The sequence below is a fragment of the Talpa europaea genome (genome assembly GCF_964194135.1).
Source record: "Talpa europaea genome assembly, chromosome: 5".
Classification (NCBI taxonomy): Eukaryota; Metazoa; Chordata; class Mammalia; order Eulipotyphla; family Talpidae; genus Talpa; species Talpa europaea.
In genome coordinates, this window is record NC_140071.1 from 17528093 (window position 1) to 17549141 (window position 21049).

At 37.1% G+C, this 21049-nt stretch overlaps 1 protein-coding gene across 1 annotated transcript in view; it reads left to right on the plus strand.

Annotated features, from left to right (window-relative positions):
• Window positions 1–21049, plus strand: part of SPEF2 (sperm flagellar 2) — a gene marked incomplete at both ends in the record, with an annotated part of 130042 nt that overhangs the window by 54825 nt on the left and 54168 nt on the right. Inside the window, 7 exons of the mRNA XM_084233900.1 lie at window positions 2179–2287; window positions 3305–3462; window positions 6593–6763; window positions 10114–10188; window positions 16612–16760; window positions 20438–20565; window positions 20649–20787. Of these exons, the coding sequence (XP_084090026.1) occupies window positions 2179–2287; window positions 3305–3462; window positions 6593–6763; window positions 10114–10188; window positions 16612–16760; window positions 20438–20565; window positions 20649–20787 (929 nt within the window). The remainder of the gene's footprint in view (window positions 1–2178; window positions 2288–3304; window positions 3463–6592; window positions 6764–10113; window positions 10189–16611; window positions 16761–20437; window positions 20566–20648; window positions 20788–21049) is intronic.

Consider the following 21049-nt stretch of genomic DNA (forward strand, 5'->3'; position numbering starts at 1 on the left):
GGCATCTCCCTTGACTCAAGGTGGGGGGTTGACGTGCCCAGAGTTGTTTCTCGTGGTCGTCTAGCACCCTAGTGAATGTCATAACCACGTAAACCACAACCAGGCAGCATGCAAGGGTCTGGTAGCCTTTTACCCTTGGATTCTAGTAACTCTGAAGCACAAGTCTTCACATGGTGAGACTGAATAGTCTTGCCAAAATTCATCATTTAATTGACTGCTTTCATCATCGAAACAAAAATACTACTTTTTCCCACAAATTAAATACCGGCAAGTAAAAGCACACATGCTTGAACTCTGACTTTGCAAGGTATGAAGTATCTGACCTCAGTAAAAGCACTTCATTGCATTGTATTGTTATGGCTGTTAAAGGAAAACTGTTTCTTTCTTCATAATGCTTCCTACAACACAGTGCATACATTCTTTTAAGCAGATGTAAGGCAATAAGCAGTTTAAAAATTAAAAAGAATCCCAGAAGCTGGAGTCAGATTGACAGATATCAAATGTCTTCTTTGCCACATATGAGCTACACAATTTGAAGCCAACTATGGAATCTTACTCCTACTTTACAAGTTTCACTGTGAATATAAATTCATGGAATGCATTGAAAGCATTCAAGAATTGTCTACTACATCCGAACTATAGATGTGGCAGAGAAATAGAATAAGATAAGGACTGAAACGTTTCCATTGACCTTGACATTTTTGATGATGGTAATGAGAACTGTTTCAATGGAGTGAGCGAGGGAAGGGGATGGACTGTGGAAGAGTTGGAGTATGTCGAGATGAAGAGTTGGAGTGGAGATAACTCTCAAGAAGCTTCTTTCTGGAAGAAAGGAAAGCCATGGTGATTTCAGGATGGACAGTTAGTTAAATTAATTAGTTCCCTCTCCTTATTTCAGAAACAGGTGAATCTATATGAAGGTGTTTGGACTTTATATGAAGTCACTGAGTGATATTAATGCTGAGATACTAAAGCCAGGGAATAGTAAGCTTACCTGCCACAAGATTATATATTTTTCAACAGAGATGTTTGTCAGTGTACGTATAGTCTTGCGGTCTTTCACGGTGGAGTCACTCAGGGTGATCACAAAATCCCGTATGTGGCCGTGGTGGAGTACTGGAAGAGGAGAGAGAGAGAAGGCACCAGCGCCTGAGGGGGGCCTGAGGGAGAGGAACGCTGACTCATGTGCTGAAGTTTGTGACCAATATGAGCCAGTCCTCCTGAGAGAACCAATGCAGTCTCTCCCAAGAAGAGCGCCACCATCTTCTTCAATAACACTTCTTATGTCAGTAATCTTTGGGTTTTATAAATAACCTAGAAGCATTATTCTGTGTTTTAAATCCATTTTCTCTTTTTCTATCATGAATGTAAATGGAGAACAATTGACTGCTCTTCCTGAGAAGGACCTTCATTTTCTTGAATACTATTAATTCACGCTTCAATGTTCTCTTGCATTGACTGACTAATTCTAATTCCTTTTAATCTAGTTCAAGGCTTTCTTTCCTCCTTATGATTTTCCATTTTCTTTTAAGTTCATGAGTATTGTGGACTCTGTACCAAAATAGGCTTCAGTCAGCAACCTTGAGATTTTGTGTTTGTTCTCTTGTGATTCATTCCCGTATGTCTGTTCTACAAGGAATGATCATAAAGACTAGAAAGATAAATAATACTCTATAATACTAATACAAAGAAAAAAATTATTATATCTTTCTCTATATATCTTATTATACAGATAAGTAGAATAAGCTTTATTCTAATATATCAATAAATACTTTATGCATAATTTATGGGAGTCATGACCTCCCTATTATTTCACTCTTATTTTTACTAAAATCATTGTGTCGTTTTTCTAATTCTTTCCCAGTTTGTTATTCATGATGATCCATCTTTTTTTCACCCTTATCTTTTTCAATCCTGATATCCTCTACATTAGCACTATTTTTCCTCTTTTATGTTGGGGTTTCCCTTGTTTATCCCAATGTCCAAGGAAAATTTGAATTCTGATACCAAAAACCATGTTTTGAAAATATCTTGTTAAAACATTTTAAGTAATGTTCAACCAGCTGCAGGAACAGATTTACTGGACTCTCTAGTGTCAGCACTTTTTAGCAGTGCTGATACTTTGCAACTTTGACTTGGTTTAGCACATGATCTAATTAATTAATTTTCATATCCTAGCTGAAGCATTTTTAAGTGAAACTACTCATGAAGATATCTGTCAACGTGTAGCTGCTGAAAACCAAGATACAGATGAAGATGAGAATTTAAGAGCCCAAATACAGCATAGGTTAGTTTAAAACTCAGTGTCTTGCTTCTTTTTTCTTGCCTATTGAACAGACCAATGATTAGCCACTTTGGAATCATCAGATCTAAAAAAAAAGATATGTTTCTTAGCACTCAGTCTTTTACAGGCGAAAGAAAAGAAAGTAGCTTTGATATTGAGTGAAATAGTTACGTGCTAGCTTTCATATTCACTTTTTTTCCCCTTTTAGGTTAAAAATTAAACCTACCTATTCTCATCCTAGTCTGGGAAGAAAAGAATTAAATCAGGCACTTCTTGCCTTATAGATCGGTGGACTTACAAGATCATCATATGGAATCCTAATTCAGTCCTCATTCAGCAAATGTCAGTGAAAAGTATTAATCTTAAAGAGCTAGGCATCAGACTAGAATACAACTCTCTAACACAGCAGTTTTAAAATTATACTTAAAAACTCCCCAATTCTTTTGGTTGTATGCAATTTGCTCATTGAAAAAGAAAATTTAGACAAAATTAGACAATTTAATGAAAGCTTGAGAAGTTGAAAAATATGAAATTATCTAGGGAAGAGTAATTTGAGTTCCAATTAAGTCTACTTACTACTCTCAGGAAAGACAGTCTCTCAAGAATCGTTTCAAATAGATTTTCGAGTAAAGCAAGTATGTCTGAGCCATCTAACCTTATTCAAATATCCCTTCAAGTCTGTCTTGTACAAAGCTGTCTGTAGCTACCATCAGAAATATGTTTAGAGTTATTCTATTGAGTTCAGGGAATGAACTTCCACTAAAGGTTTCCTGGTGTGATGTCATCTTCAAATCTTTTACACTTTCAAATATCTTAAGAAATATGTCTTGATAGTATTATATAATTTCTTCTTTAAAGTAAATAATATTCCAGTACCTGTAGATTTCCTAAATTTGCTTTTTCATATTTAACTATATGGAGAACTTTTTTATTCATTCTGTATGTCAGGTAAAACATGCTTAATGGTACCCAAATCTTTGATTCAGTATGTGATATTTATAAAGAATTTTGGCTTTGCAGAATCATAGGCTTCTTGGACAACTGGCCTTCATTGGAGAAATGGTTCTCAGAACCAGAAAATATTTTGATAAAAATCAATGCTGAAGTAGATAAAGAGTTGTTATACCAAAAAGTGAAAGAAATGTTTATGAATGAAACAGTGAAAAAAGTGAATAGAGGTAATTATATTTCTTTATAATTTTAAAAATAATTTATTTATATATTTTTTATATTATTGTTCATTATTGTACAATGTTTGCTTTCTTTTCTCGGGGGTAGTCCTCATAGAATTCCACCCCCAATTCACTCATGTGTGGTTTTTATCATGTCACTAAAATATGTGGTTTTAATGGGTTTAGCAGGAAATGAAAGCATGATTATAAAGAGTTTTCTCTTTATTTGAATTATATTATCTGCAAGTGTCTTTTTATTATTATTTTAGCTCTGTGCTGCATGTTTCTAATAAAAGAGTTTTCTTTATTTTAATGAAAAGAGGCCATCTTGCTGAAAGTGTTGTTTTCATGTAAAAAAAAAATTAGTGGAGTTTAAAGTTAGCCAAATATATAAAGATGTTATGAGAAAGGTAATTATTCTGTTCTGTTAACCTCAGTGTCATTAGCAAACAGTGAGTGGATTCCCCTTTTAGGTTAAAAATTAAACCTACCTATTCTCAAGGAAGTTTATTTCCCTCCAAATCTTCCTGTGCTTATATGAATTTAATGATTATTGACTACTTATTATGAGCGTTTGTCTAGGGAATATCTTACCCACATTAAACTATTCTTATTGCCTTCCTCCTTATACCAACCAATAATAATTGTCCATTAACTTTTCATAGTATTATTGGAATTTATTACTTAAAGCGACCTTAAGGTCATTCAGGCACTGCCAATGCCAGACTTCAATTTTGACTTTATATTTGAGAAGTGATTTGAGAAATGAATCTTTCCCTTTTGTTTATCAATCATCCCTAGGTATATTAACAATTGCATTTTTTAAGTGTAATAAAATAAATGATCAGCATTAATAATATCACAAATGTTCTAAACCTGCCTGATTGCATGCTGTCCCCCATCACCGGATCTATGACCTAGCTACCAGAATGTGTCAGTTAACTAACACCTCCACAGCATGTAGGGATAAGCCTAGAAAAGACAAGCTCTCACATCTAAATGCCTGCTTGCAAAAAACACCCACGTGAAATCTTCAGTCAATATGAAAACCAACCCATATATTATTCAAGAAGTTTACTATGTTATTTGATAGTCAGAAATTAGGCTGAGAGGAGGGAGTAAAACTCCTTTGGCAATTTTATGGAGTCTTGCTTGGGAGGGAAAACCAAACTGATCCTAAGCTGTAGCTTCAAAATTCTACAGAATCATCTGTAGAATTATCATCTGTTAGAATCATCTCGCTTTTGCCGACCGTCAGACTCACCACAACACTCTTCACTTTCAACAATATCAATGAAAAGTTAGGGTAATTTTTTTTGGGATCTTGTAATCCTCACATATCGCATAAGATTAACCTAATAAAAGAAAAATTGGATTTAAATTTTTTTTCTAAAGAACTTGGATGCTAAATGCTGATTACATTACCAGGCTCAATTGACACTTAAGTTTATATTCCAATAAGTTAATTATTTTAACAAATATTTAACCCTCAAAGCAGTACCTAACCCAGTACTTTATATTAAATATCCTGATTGAATTAACCAAATTTTAAAAAAGGATATACTTCTATGTATATTCTGGTGTAGAAAAGACAATAATAATATACTGTTTAGTGATGTAACAGGGTGTACATAAGAAGCAGGTTATATATAAAACAGTCCTATTTTTGTTTTCAAATGTACATCTGTGTATTAAACCTGTATGGACAAAAGGAGTGGTAATATATGCAACACTTGATGGTGAGGGAAGGAAAAGGGTAAAAAGACATAGGCAATTTCCCTTTCTGCTTATTGGTCTAAATTATTACAACTTTAATAATTATGTATTAATTTAACAATCAGAAAAAAGTAAATTTTTATTTTGAGAAAAACATCTAATAGAATGAGACCCCCATGCTTGCTGGATTAAAAAGAATAATTTAAGGGTAGAAGGGATATATGTACAAAGAAGTAGGCACATAGCGTGCCAGGCAGTCACTGTCATTGGTACAGTCAGTCAAATTGTGGCCATTTTCAGCTTGGAGAGCTGGGAAGGCCAGGGAGGGATGAGGGGGTAGCTAGGAAGGGTGACCCTGAACTCTGAGAGACCAAGGACCCTAATAATATAACTCAGGAAAATCACACCTAGTCATGCTCTTCCCCAAGTCCCTGAGCTGACCATGCCATCGCCTGAGACCTTCCTTCCTCAGATGTCCACTGCACTGACCCCTGCTCCCCTCAAGTCTCTCCTCAAATCTCACCTGCTCAGTTGCCTTTCCCCCACCCCTACTCAGCTCTGGAGTACCCTGAATACGCCAAAGCATTCCTGATCCTCTCTGTTTATTTTCTCCACAGCATTTATCTTCCAAGCTCTTCTATGCATAAATTATTCACTGTGTTTGTGTTTGCCGCCCACCACTCCAGCGCACGCTTCACAAGGCAGTGCCTTTTCTCTCGCTAGTTAACGGTTGTGTGTCCGGCAAGCAGACTGTGCCTACTTTCTTTATAATGTTATTCTTATCACAAGCAGTACCAGGAGTGCCTTGTCCTTATTGTTATGGCCCTTCCTTTCCTTAAGGCACAATTCAGTTTCAATAAATAGTTGCTGCACAAACCAGTCAATTGCTGAGATGCAGCTGAGCACTGTGCGCTCTGCTAAGAGCCTCACATGGATTCACTCATAGACGTTGGTGCTGCCCTTTCTTTACCCCTCCGTGTTCCTCTCCACCTCACCTGTTCCATCATATTGCTTCTCCCCTTCTCTTTACATTTTTTATCACATTTTTTTCCACTGGGAATTTTGAAATAATCCTTTATTTTTCTCCGCTACTATCTTGTCTACTTGTAGATTGTTACATTGACATCTGGCACCCCCTTTAGGGGCCTTTCTACCTGACACACACACACACACACACACACAGAGTCCCCAGACCCAGCACCACCACTGATACCACTGGTGGTGTTGAAATAGTCTGTCTAATCAAGCAGAAGCTCTTGGAATCTGAGTTTTAAGGACTGGTTGGCTTAAGGGAGCTCCCTGAAACATCAATTTAGCCTTAAATCAGTAAGGCAAGTTATATAACTTAGGCTTATGTTAGTTCAAGTGAAATAGTAGATGTCTACATTCCCTAATAAGGTCTATTCTTATCCTCTTGAAGTTAAAAAGAAATTAGAAGAAAAGGAAGCTGAGGTAAAAGCAGTTGTCCAGGCTGAGGGTCCACCTGCTATTTCTCCTGCTCCACCTTCTGAACCCGAAAAAGAGAAGGAAATGCTTCCTCAGTCTCAGCGTGACCGTCCAAAGACTCCTGCTCTGAAAAGAAAAACATCAGGTGATTGACAGAACAATTTATATCCTGTTTGCTAGTTCCTTATTTTGGCTTAGACAAGAATTATAAATTATAGTGACAGCCCGTTTATCTAGAGGCAGACTTTGAGCATATGAAGTAGTTCTCTGATCAGGTGGAAGTAGAAAAGCTAAGAGCTCAGAGCACGCTGGTCTCCAAGTTCAGGTGCTGTGCTGCGTACAGGGATGGAGGAGTCCTCGTGCCCAAGTCTACTGCTTAGATAAGCTCACAGATGGGCAGAGGAAAGGCACAGAGAATAACTGGAAGGGACTTAGAGCAGGTCAAGAGGACAGAGGCTTGCTTGCTGGACCGTGGGGTTATGTATGTTTATATAAAGAATAAGAACATGTTAAGAAAATGAGAACTAGTATAGTCAGTTGTTGACAATAATAAACCAAAAGCAGTCCTCAGAGACCAGGATTGGATTTATATGTAAATGTTCATCTTCAGCACTGTGTGATCCTAAAAGGATCTAAACAAGCTCCTGACATGTGGGTGAACATACATCTTTATAATCTATAATACATATGGATAAGGAGTTTGTGTAGAGAATGTTTTAGCTTAAATTATTTCTAGATCTTTAACCACTTTTGGCTCATGTCTAATGCTCAGTGGTGGATATAAATATAGTAGCCAAAGTAAAGTTCTCAGTGGTCGTAATGCGTAATATTGGTAGAATGTTGCTATCAGTTTGGTGCAGTGTATAGGAAATAAATGGGGCTCTAGCTTCTGGTTTCAGCTTTATATGTGGTTGATAGGCAGTTACACAGGTCTTCCTAGGTACTCTTGATGTTGTGTCATGATTGCATAGCTCAGCTCCATAACCTTGCTGCCTAATGAGATTTGAGATAGATAAGACCTTTTAAAATTAAATTTATATTATGCAAATAAATTTGAAGACCATAGTAGCATATTTCAGCACACTAAAGATCATTTTATTCCACCCAGTCAAACGGGGCTTAACAAAAGGCAAAATACTCAAACTAAAAAATATGTATTTATCCTGTTAACAATAAACACAAAACCATGAGTAAAATTTACACCATTTCACACTACCTTATGAAGAATTAAAAGGAGAAAATAAGCAATTCAGGTATCTAGAGGAAAATTGGAAATCTTTGAAATGCTGTTTAGAACTGGGGAAGAGAGTGTTCAGAGTGGTTCAGGTGAGCCTGTAGCTATGGGACGCAGGCCTTGCGCCCCTGTGCCAGCTCCCTCTGCTTCGTCCCCTCCTCCTGCTCCCAGGCAGGACTGTCTGTGTTTGAGCCATTCCCTGAAACCAGGCTTGACTGCTTCTGATTTTGACATGGCTAGTCTTTACATCTGTGAAGTTTGTTTGCGATTTTAAAGTTGTATTTTTGAATCCTGTGCATTGGAAGACTAATAAAGCTATTGTTGCTTCAAAGAGTGGTTGTACCTGTCTCTTTTTTCCAACAAAGGCAGGACTAGTGCCTGATCTTTAGGAATGTGTTGAAGGGTTGATTCATCTCCAGAGGTCTAATTGCTGCCTTCCAACCCCAGTACCTTCATGAGGAGAGCTCAGTGCTTGTGGGCCTCCATAGGGTAGCAGGGCAGTGCCCCCAGCCCCTACAGCTCAGAGAAGCTGATCAGGAGACTGTAGGGAGGGCCTTTTCCAGCAGGTCCGTTTATTTCTCTCTAAGTAATTCACAAATTGTTTCAAAAAAGAATATTTTTAGAACTGAAAGTCTTGGGCTCTGGACATCCCCAACTCAAATATTCAATTACAATCTTCTTTAGAAATTGAGATGAAAGAAAAAAAGGAATTACTTACTTAAAAAAAGAAAAAGAAAAATTTGAGTAGAAATGGGATAAAGAAGAAGGTACACTAAGTACTAACAGTCATTTTGTCCAAATATAGTTCTGTGTTGTCGTGGTTCTCCATTTTATGTCTGTTTCAAATGTACTTCTGATTAAATTTGGATAACTTCACAATATGTTCCCTGAAAGGTTTTATTATCAAATCTACTACCAAAGGTCAGAATTTAATTTAAAATCAAAGTTCCCAGGGTGATGAAATACAACTATACTATCTAAGTTGCTATTTAAGAATGCTTTCTGAGATTTCAGAAACTGATTTTTAAAAAATGGGTGCTTACATGCTATCCCCAGAAGAAATTAACCAGAAGAAAGTACCCATAGTACTTTATAAATTCTGTGTGTTTGGTTTCTGCTTTTACCTTCTAATCTCTGTTGCCTTGTGCTAACATTCCAAGCTAGTTAGATAGTTGGATAACCAGAGATTTTTATTAAAGGAACTAGAGTCTATATTTAGGCTATTAAAATTTTATTATTATTAAGCTTAATTCTTAAAAAGCAACTAATTCAAATGTTTGGATCTTGTTTATTTGTTCATTTTGAGTTTAGTAGTCAACTTTGGAAGTTTAAAACCCTTTTATAGACATTAACTAAGTTTCAAAGTTAATACTCCTTTATGTTTTATTTTTATGGAGTATTGGTTGTTGGAGTTGAGATGTTTAAATGTAAGGGTATGTGCTTTACATTTAGACGTACTTACAAGTATACTTGTAAAAACAAAGAATAGGTCAGATGAGGTTTCTCCATTATAAGCATTTAAATTGCCCCAATTTTTCAATGAACAAAAGATTCTGTAGCTCAGAACAAAGGGAAGAAACAGGTTGAGCTTGATGAGTGAATTGAATTTTTTAAGGGACCAATTTATTGTTTGGGACATCTTATATCAGTTTCCCATTTTACCCTTCTGTTATATTTTTGAACTAGATTCCAAGGAATCCAGATAAATATCCTGAATAGCATTTACAGGTTGTGGTCAATGCAAAATGGAAATGTAGAGGTCGTTGGACAACCAGGTGTAGGTCAAGAGATGTTCTGAGATGCACCATATTCAAGCAATAAGGTTACTTAGCTTCAAAGTGTTTTGGCATCATTCTTGTTACAGAAACCAGTGTCTTCATGTACACGGATCATTCCAGTTGAAGTAAAACCAAATAGAGCCATGTGCTTCCAATGCATTTGTGACTAACTTAAAACTCTGCAACTAAGTTGCAATAAAGAGTATATAATGAAATCTTGCCAAAATTTTCTATTAAATTTAGGGCTATAGGTGTCTGTGTGACAAAATAAAATAGTGCTATCCTGGCTGTTACTCTAGAAGTTTTGATCCATAATCTATCTTCAGATTAATTGTAACACAGAGTAAAGGCCTTAGCCATTTTACATGGTTGGCAAATGTAACCGTTCATGCATGAGAAATAGCCTTGGATTCCTTGCAAGTTATACAACCCAAGTTACTGAAGAAAATCATCAATGATATTTATGTGTTGAATTTTGTTTAGAATCCCTGCTTGCTAAGCAAGAATCTTCTCAGGAAGGAAAAGGGAAGAAAGGTGACACTTCACTCAAAAGAAAAGGTACTGCAGATAAAGATCAATACAATTAAATGTAATTCTTCATTTTATAACTGTCCAGTGAAAATAGTTAGATCTGTGTGGCAGTATTCATGGAATACTTCTCTCAGGCATTTGTAAGCCATAGCCCTGGCCAAAAAATATAAAACCTCAATCTTTCTGCAGCTTGGCTTTTAGGAAAGGTGCTGCTGAGAAAAGAGATACTTGGGGGTAATTTAGAACATATCTAATATACTGAAGATCCACCTGTCCTAGATAGTATAGGTGTTATTCTTGGGTCAAGCTATACCAAGAAACTATAAACTACATTCTGAACCATATTTCTTGGACTCCTACCCTGCCAGGAACAGCTTTAAAGCATTAAGCACTTTGAGATAAAGTCCTCAGTTTCCCCTACAACATAACACAGCAGTGGAGGTGAAACTTCCATTGTATTTTTCTTTTTTTTTTTTAAAGATTTATTTATTTATACTAGAACGGGGGTACAGGCCAGATGCCCAGGAGGGTGAAAGGATCCACCAGAGACAGAGCGGGGAACAGAACAGGCAGGCTGATGAAATATACTGCTGAGGGGAGCAGTGGGCGCTACAGGAGAGGTCTGCCATGCCATGTGGGATTCTCGCTGGCCTGCCGAATCAAACCCCCACTGCAGAGGCTGTGGGCGGCTTCACAGTGTGGCACTCAACTGCCTGCACCACCAGGGAGGCCCCATTATATTTTTCAAAGGGACAGTATACAGCTGCATCAGTGTCCCCTACATAAAGTCCTAGGCAGCGAATTTTATTCACAATCAAGGGGCAGGAAACTTTGGGTGGTAGATAATCAGTACTTCTAGATGATGGCATTTCCTTTTCTATTTTAGCTGTCCAGAAGTTAAGAACCAAATTAAATTAAAGGCTCAGATTTAATACTGTAAAGGGACTTAGATTTTAATATCTGCCTTTTAATTTCTCTTCTAGTTTTGACCTTCTAGTTTAAATTGTATTTTTTCCTGACCCTAATTTCCTTCTGATTTTTTTTTCTTTCCTATTTTATGTGAAGTAAGAGGGATACAATTCTTAAAGTAATTGATATTTGGTAGAAGAAAATCCCTGCCTCCAAAAAGCGTATTAAAGTCAAAGCTGCTATAGCAACCGGTTAATTAAAGATTGAAATGCAATTATAGCTAGATACAGTTGACTTTTTCCAGGATACATTCAAAAAGCATGAAATTTATAACTTTTTATTAAAAATTTCCAATGCATTTGCAGGCAATGAGTGTGCAGTGTTTATGAAAATGATGTGCAAAGAATCCTTTTTTAAAAATTTTTATTATTGTGGTAACCCTGGTTTACAATATGGCACATGATTTAAGGGAGCAGGTTCACACCTCCTCAGATGTATGTTACCATACCACACCCACCACCAAAGTACCCACAGTCCTCCACCATAGACCATTAGGTCCCCTGCACCCTCTGCCCCAACTTCCTCCCTATCCCTCTGTAGCTTTAATTCTGTAGTCATATTTCTAGGGTTTGTTTTCGGCTGGTCTTGTTCCTTTGTTTTGTTTCTCTGTATTCTACTTACTTTTGGCATTTGGAGATGCATAGCCATGATTCTCAAAGAGAATCTCACTCTTCTCTGATGCTATGACATGATGGCTTTATGTAATTAGAGCCATTTGGCGAGTTAGCACTGAGACAAAAATTTTAGCTAAAATGTTGATGGTTATAATTTAGCTTAGCTCTCACCTGTTTACTAATAGAATAATTTCTATATCTACATTATTCTTCCTTGCTTTCTCATTGTGATTGACAAAACAAATGAAGGATCATCATGGAATCATCAAAAAAAGGAACTGGATATACTTCTGCATATTAGCTACCTACCCATCAAGATAGACATAATAATGCACAAGCTCTAAGAACCTATTTCATTAAAAGTATACACACTTCAACCAGACAAATACAATACATACCCTGGAAGTAAGCAGTCAGCTCAATTTGAGCAACACTAAGGATTCTCAAATAATTTTTGCTTTTACTTTACTGAAATTCTATTGTATATAATAATATTTGAAATAGGTGACCTCCCAATCAATATTTAAAAGTCTTTCTGTTATATAGAAATGCTGGCGATTTTGGTATTTTTAACAGGATTTCCTTTATTAAGATAGTTACATGATTTTAATTTTTACATTTTCATATTTTATTCTCTTTAGTTTTGATTATTAATATTTGAAGCCAGTGCCACTTGGAATGGACACTAGTGATTTATTATCTCTTTACCTCACAAGACATATGGTACCAAGTAATTTAAAACGTCTCTTTAAATTTGAAGGTCCATCCTCTTTCCCCTTTTTTCAAACTTGCATTTCTTGCTATTGGTGTCTTTGATTCACTCCTATTCTTCTTTACATATTAGATCAATCCTAACCCTTCTCCCCTTCAAATCTTGACCCTAGTATGCCATTTGCAATTGTACCTTTTGATCCTAAAACATTTATTTTCTCTAACCCATTTGCCAGTTTATATCTTCCTAATATAGCAGCCTTTCAACCCTCTGGCCTTCCCTAGAAGCTGTTATTTAAGGGCTAAATTAAGAAAAATTTCATAATCAGCTTAGTCTATAAATGTCTAGTTGTGCCAAATTAAAATGTTTTAACTATAGGACTTCAAAAATATATCAGTGTATATTTCTAATAGAGTGGGAGGTATAATATGTAATATTCCAGATTGTTTCAGATACAGAATTCTGTCTTGGGAGCACTATCCATTGGGACTAGAGTTCTGTGGAACAAACATTTAGAAATAATGTCATCCTTAGTTCCACAGCTTTGTCCATGTAGTAGTGTCAGTAATCCAGTGCTTGCCTTCTGACTTCATTTATAATTATAGGGACTACCAGGCCACTTAGCAATAAATGTAATGTCAATGGTATAAATATCAATGGCATTTAATTGAAAAGACATGGAAAAACAGAGGAAAATGTAGAAGTGAAATGAAATTGAAGTATCTAGATGCATCTACTAGACCAGTTGCTCTTAAAGTATGGTCTCTCAACCAGCAGCAGCCACATCACCTGGGCAACATCTTAGAAATACTGTTACCTAGCCCCAATCCAGAGGCACCGAATCTGTAATTCCTAAGGGTACCCAGAAATTTTTTTTACTAAGTCATTTAGGGGATTCTGATGATTACTGAAGTTGGAAATGCAATATGTTGGAGCCCAAGACTTATTGTTTCATTATAGCCATTGGAATACCAGAAATAGTCAATTGTTGCTAACATAGTCTGTATAACATACCCCTTATAGTTGGGTTGTAAAAAAATATGTATACATCAAGTATGTAACTATGCAGTTGTAATAGAAATAAAAAAGCCAAATCCCTAATTGAGTTGGTATTCCAACTAGAGTACATAATGATTATTGTTGTGACTCATAAAACTCAGAAGAATCAGATAACTAAGGCAAAGAAGGAAGCATCATCAAAGTTACTTTAGTCAACAGTTTCAGAAAGAGGAGATATACCAGTTCTACAAGGAAAATAAAAACCTAAGCTTTTCTAGAATTCATTTTGAAGACAGATTTTTACCCTCTGAGATATTACAGAAAGGATAGTATGCAGTGACATCTGCAAGTCTGTCGTGTTTCAGCTCTGACTCCTTAGTTAACACTGAAACCCTTCTCTTTCTTGCCATGTGACTTCAGAACTAAAATTTTCATTTTATCTTAGGTTGCTGAGATATCCTGATTCTCCTCTTTGGTGGCCACTGCTGACAGCTCAGACAGCTACCAGCACTATCTGTTAAGAAGTGTTTTTTTTTTCTTTATTTTTAGTGAACATGGCCCAACCCAAGATAGAAATCTGCCACTGATAACCAGTCTGGAGTCTGGCTTCTACTTAATGAAGCTGTTAATTAAATTACATCTTACTGGGAAATATTTTGGGACTAAAAGATAATGATGCCTCTCTTTAAAAAAAAAAAAACAGTAAATCATATTATCAGACTTTCCTTATCTCTCTTTGTCACTACAATCCCTTCCTCTCCCTGTGCAGTGCCGACCTGAACATGCTCTAATTTTCTTAATGTCCTGTCATCAGCCAGTGATGTTTATTCTTACCTTTACTGTGCACTTTGTTACTTATTTTACTCAAAGTGTTGCTCTGTCATTTTGAGTTTAATTGATCATCTTCTATGGATAACACAATTAAATGAATCACGTGTCCTATACTTGTATTTTTCCTTTCACCTTATTTTTTCATTTGTACCACTTCTAGCTCCATGGGCTTCTGTGAGGTTTTATAACTAAAAAAAAAAAAAAAAAAAAAAAAATGCTAAAATCTCCTTTACCATGTTCTAAGCTTAAAATACTCCAAACCTTCATCCATGAAGAATGACACAATAAATGACCACACTTTCAACCGAAGGCAAATGTCCTATTAGAAATGGAAGTTGTTGTATGCTTTGAGGAGTGGTTCTTAAAAAAGGAAGCCCTTTTTCTTAAAAAAAGACAATGCCCCCTGCCAGACTCCAGATGGTGGTAAAGAGTTTGTTCAAATGTGGCATCTGCTTCCAACCTGTGTAACATGTAAATTTTTTCTTTCAGATCATGGCTTCTTAGCATTTTCATTGTTAAAAATTAGATAAAAGTTAAATGGAATCAAAGCACAATGCTCCAAAATATTCCCTGACTTGTTTATCTTGACTCCCTGATCATTCTTACTGAATGATCATTATTTGAGAAAAGAAAAAAATAAATAAAAATCATCCCAGTCTTGCATTTATTATCGCAACATTATTCTTCTTGGAACTACTTAGAAATATTCATCAAATTCATTTTCAAAAGGCCATGGTATTATCACTTTTATTTCACGAAAAATTCAAGTCAAAGGATGAAAAATCACCAAGAGAAAAATGCATCAAAATTGAACATTTTGCATTATTGCTTAAACAAAGACTTTCTTAAATATTTTTTTCTAAATTAAAAAAAAAATCTACATACTTCAGACCTGTGGACAATGGGTACTATTTTTAAATGTATAATAAGTGACCCAAATTGAGCACAAGTCATAAGTGACAATTTCCTCTCTGCTTATTATAATACATAATTTTTTTAAGATTTATTTATACAAGAGCTGGGGTACAGATCAGAGGTGCGAGAGGGTGAGAGGATTCACCAGAGACAGAGCGGGGAGCAGAACAGGCAGACTGACCGAAAGCACTGCTGAGGGGAGCAGCAGGCGAGGCAGGAGAAGTCTGCCACGCCATGTGGGAATCTCCCTGGCTGGTCAGGAATCAAACTGGCGCTGCAGAGGCTGCAGACAGCTCCACAGCGCTGTGCTCAACCCACTGCACCACTGGGGAAGCCCCCATATATTTTTAATTAGCATAAAATTAGAAAATGAACTGACTTTTCTAAATAATATTATCACTAAATAAGACTCACTAAAAATATATTTTGAAGAAAGTGTTCCCATTCCTGTAGACCTCTATAAACTACATCAAAAATCTCAATAATTAATCTGAAGGTAAGCGGAATATGAACTGAATGAATTTCTAAACTACAGTAAACTTCATCAAAATATTGGTGTTCTCTGGTTCAGTCACCAGGTCTGTTAGGCCAGAAGAATGTCACTTCATTGTTCGAGATTCCCCTCTTGATGCTCCCAAGGAAAGTGAAACATTTGCCCTTTCTGGGGTTTGAGCTGAACTTTAGGCCCCTTTCTTGTCTCTTCTCATCCCACCTTCCCCCTACCTCTCCCCTATCTTTTTCCCTCTCCCACTCCCCCTGCTCTCTCACCCCCTTAATTCTGCCAAGCTTAAGTCTCATCAATTACTTTCTTCCATACTTCCTGGCTATAGGGAGAAATACACAGTTTCTCTGCTCAGAAACTCCATGTTTCATGCAGGGAATGTAAGAATTTGTAGGAGTGACAATGCTCCCGCCCCTCCAGCTCCCTCACAACTCTTGCAATAACCTCCGGCGACTGTTCATCCCTGGACTTCAAGGAACACCAAGAACATCTCTCACATTATGTACCCTCCTTCTCACACAGGGTAAAAAAGATTTCAGTTGCCAGTTTTTGCAGTAATAAATGAAATACATATTGCTCAAGAATCTAAACTTTATAAGAACCACATGTTCCTTGTGGAAGCGAGGACAGAGAGGATAATAAAATGCCATATTGCTTTTCATAGCCAATTGGACAAGAAAAGTTGGACCGCTTTTTAAAAACTTACTGAGTTACTGCGATTATTGGTTAATTTGGGGGGCTGTAGAGAATGAGGTATTTGATTGTGGATTTGGTGAGATTGTCCAAAAGTATTCAAAAAGTAGTTAATGAATTGTCTGAAATCCATGGCAATTATAGATTCATTTGTTCTACAGAACCTGGTCCCATTCATCTGCTTGTAATGGAATGATTTAATGTGCATGTTTAAGGTTCTCCTAAAGGAAAATCACCCGGAGGGAAGGCAGCAGTAAAGAAATTGCCTGGGGAATCTACAGATACCTCACCTACTCCGGTAGTGGCCCCGCCACCCAAGCCAGGATCCGAAGAATGGGTCTTTGTGGATGAGCCAGTTCCTGAGGTATGGCAGTGTAGACTCAAACCAGTACAATCTATTCTTTCTCCTGTTTATAGTAAGATTCACACCATTTTTGTACCATCTGGAAGGCCTGTCCTACATGGTAATTGTACTCATCAAAAAGCTGAGGTGATTTTTTTTAAAGATTTATTTATTTATTCATACAATCATGGGAGGGTGAGAGAATTCACCAGAGCCAGAGCAGGGATCAGAACAGGCAGACTGACAAAACACACTGCTGAGGGGAGCAGCAGGCACAGCAGGAGAGGTCTGCGCTCCATGTAGGACCCTCGCCTGGCAGCTGGGGATCGAACCAGCGCTGCAGAGGGTGAGGGCAGCTTCGCAGCCCAGCGCTCAACCGCTGCGCCACCGGCGAGGCCCTGAGGTGATTTTTTTTGACACTACTCATTGAACCCCTGTCTCATCCTTTCTCAACTCCCTCAAGATTCTGAGTCATGCGTTGAACTGCAGTTGAGTGCTGAAATCAGGGGAACAATGGTGAGGACCCATTTTCTCCCAAGGACAAGCAGTGATAGAAGCAGTTTCCTGGAAGAATGACTTCCCCAGAACACATATCCAGCAAATTAGAGCCCACATCCATATTCTCATACCCACATCATAATGCTTTTAAATAAAGTTTGACCTCCGACGTTTTAGAAATAGGAGACCAAATTTGAGAGTAACTAAACCAAAAAAGGAAGTGATAGTTATCCAGCCTGAGAGCTTTAATTTGGACACCAGTGTCAGATAAGGGATGCCCAGGCAAGCCCCAAGAGCTCCAAAGCCCCTTATTTGCAAACAACCCCGTTACTACCTAGACAATTTCAGTTGCTTTAACAGATAAGTCATCTTGGGAAAATAGCACTGAATGTCCTTTTCTTTGAAACACTTAAAAAGACAAAGCGTTTTTAAAAAGACACTGTCCCTGTCTTCTTTAGTGTAATCCTCTGTGATTTCTTACTCTAGTGGACTCTTAGCACTGACCACCTGTGTCAGATATTTGAGACCTAGTCATGAATGGCAGTGATTGTGGTCTTGCTATAGTCATTACTGAACTTTCCTAGGGAAATGTCTTATCTCCCCCAATTAAATTATAAACATCTGGGGGAGGGCAGAATGTGGAATAACTCACTATATTCAAAACAGTATCAAACACAATACTAAGCAAAACCATTTAGAGAAAACCTTTCACTACAACTAAACATAGCCTGGAGCCTGGAATCAAAGCAAGTCACGGGATTCTCACTATTCCTTTTCCCTACTCTAGGCTTCCAGACACAAGCTGCATACTCTTGGAAGAGGGAAGACACAGTGAAATATGAGTTTCAGATAATCAATTCATTTAACTGGGCATCCTATATTTATCTGGTAGTAATCTAGTTTCAGATTCTCCAAAGACCTCAGATCTATCAATACTTTACCTAATGGGCACATGAGAGAAGAAAGGGGCTGGGGGAAAGAGAGAGAAGAGATTGCTTCCATATCTAGCTTTCTGGGGTAGAAGCAGCAGCCAAGTTTAACCAACCACAAGGCAAGGTGCAGAGAGAACCAGAGAGGTCAGTCAAAGTAAAGAGGGCTTTCCTTTCCAGTTTCCAAAAGATTTGGAGAATATCAGCTTTGGCTACAGAATTCCTTTCTAAACAGACTTCTCCAATGAAGAAAAACTATTTAATTGGAGACAATAGATCTAAACATCTAGTCACATCACATAAATTCAAGTGCCCTGGAAAAATTACACACCAGAGACTGGAAGAACCTATAAACAGGACAGTATCAATGACTCATAGAAATCACAGTGGGTAAGGGAGATTCTGGAAGACCAGATGGAGACAAATGTCTAAATATTTAATAAAAGACAGATGAGATTTAGTAACATACAGGCCAATAATCTATGCAATAAGACCTGGCAAAATTGAGAGAAAATTATTGAATACATGACTTAAAAACACTCACAAAAATGATCACCCAGAGTGCCATTGGGCTCACACACTAAGTCCTGCTGAACTGAACTGCTCCTTTTCCTCCATAGCAAGTTAGGAGAGAGGTGGATCAACAAAGTACCTCTTGACTTCAAAATGGTATTTGACAATTTTCCATGAAGTTCTTGTAGATAAATGAGAGCAGGATGTTATTTCAGTTAAGTCCAGAGTGTGCTTAAATGGATGAAAGCCAACCAGGGAGGAAGGTTTGGTGATAGGTTTATTTAAAAATGTCCTTTAGCATTACTCTGGATATATCACAGCCTCAAAGAGAGATCTTGACAAAGTAGAAACCAAACAAAGTAGAAAGCATATTTTTTAAACTTACTTTTGTCTAATTTAGGTTAAAGAATACTTGACATGTGATTAGACAAAGAAGCATAGACTTTTAGAACTAGATGGAATCATCCAGTCTTCTAAAAATTAAACTGATGATAAAATTGGGTTCTGGGGAGCCTACTTATTTTATACTAACATATATTGAACACTTGCTGTGTGAATACTGTTATAGATGCTGGGAACACAAAAACAAGCAAGTTTCATCCTGAATCCCAGTCTAACACTCTTCACTAATATACCTGTCTTCAAATATTTGTCTTCCCATAAGGAAGACAGGACACATAAAAATGTGTCCTTCAAGAAAGGGCACAACTAGAGCTGATAAGAAGGAACAACAGGAAGGTAAATTTCTGATCAAGACAAGAAAGAATTTTCCAGTAACATGAGTTGCATGACATTAGAGGGAACTGTCTGAAAATGTTGTGCTTAAAGCATCCGAACCAAAAAGTTCGGATAATCTATCCCAAATATTCTGCTTTCCTCTGCTAGAAAGGAAATTAACCCAAATGACTTCATACCATGTGTGATGCCCTGATTGAATGCACAGCCAATAAGGAAATGCTTAGCACAGCAACTTTACATTGAATATAATCTATATCTTCACTTTGACTTCATTTGAATTATTTATGGTATAGATTGCTTATTGCCATCATGAAAGATAATATAAAAAGAAATGTTTTCATTTCCATGGGGCACACAAGACTAAATTTCTTGGGTGAGTTCAGGGAAATAAGTCATCATCACCCTGACATGAACACTAGGTATTCTCCATATTAGGCAGTTTTCCAATGTAGGCAACATGTGCTATCTGTGGCAATTCAATGTATCCACTCAGATATTTCTTGAGCACTGACCATGTCCCAGATACTAAGGTAATTAAAATAAAAGCTGTATGATAGTGAACTAGACAATCATTGCTCCTGGCTTATGAGACTGATATTCTAGAGATAACAGACAAATAAATGAGCAATTATAGTGAACATCATTGACACTATCAGGGGAGAAGTAAGGGTGCTAAGGTAGAGCCACAGAACCTTAGAGGGTGATTCGTAGACTTAGGATCAAGGAAGGATTTCTGGAAGAAATGAAGTCTGAGCCGAAGTATAAAGAATTGTTCAGAATAGAAAATCTAAGAGGAATGGAGAGAAAGGAGAGGTAAGAAGTTTCAAACAAAGAAGTTTTACAGATTTTTGTAAGTTCATAAATGGAGTATATCACCCCAATGCTTTAGAAAAAGGCCTCTGATGATTAAATAATTGCAGTTGCATTTTGATTTTCTTGTTCAGTATCACTCTTTGAACTCACTTATTCAGAAGAATTTTCATCTTGAAATAGTGATTCTTATGCTTTGCTATTTAACAGGAAATACCTTCATATTTAGTATCTTATTGGGATTTAATTGAAAAATCTTACATAAACACCATCAAAAGTGCACTCAGGCATCTGAGAGAAAACCAGCATATTGTGATCACTCACTTGAATGAGATCAGGTAAGTCAGTTCTCCAAAGTTAGCATTTTCTAGCTCACAGGCATGACATGGAAGCTCCACCCTGTTCCCTTACTGCCTTACAGAACAAGTTTCCAACAGTTTCTGAGGCGTCCTGATCATAAGCAAGATTTCGTGTCTCAATGGCAGGCAGATTTCAACGCTCTTCCTGACGACCTGTGGGATGATGAGGAAACAAAGGCTGAGCTACACCAAAGAGTGAATGTAAGAGACCCCATCTTCAGTGGGGCAAGGGACTCTGCACTCCCATCTTAAAAAGCAAAACCCTCACTGATTTCCTCCTTATTTGCACAAGGTGTGAGGATAAGGAGGGAAATGGTTTGAACCTTAATGGCCAGTTCCAGGAGTGATGGCTTTTCAAGGCTTCAAGTTCAGAATGAGAAAATAGTGACCAACACTTCCAGAAAGAAAGTTAAAACCAGTAGTGTGAGAATGTCCTTGGCATCAGTTTTGTAGACTCCTCACC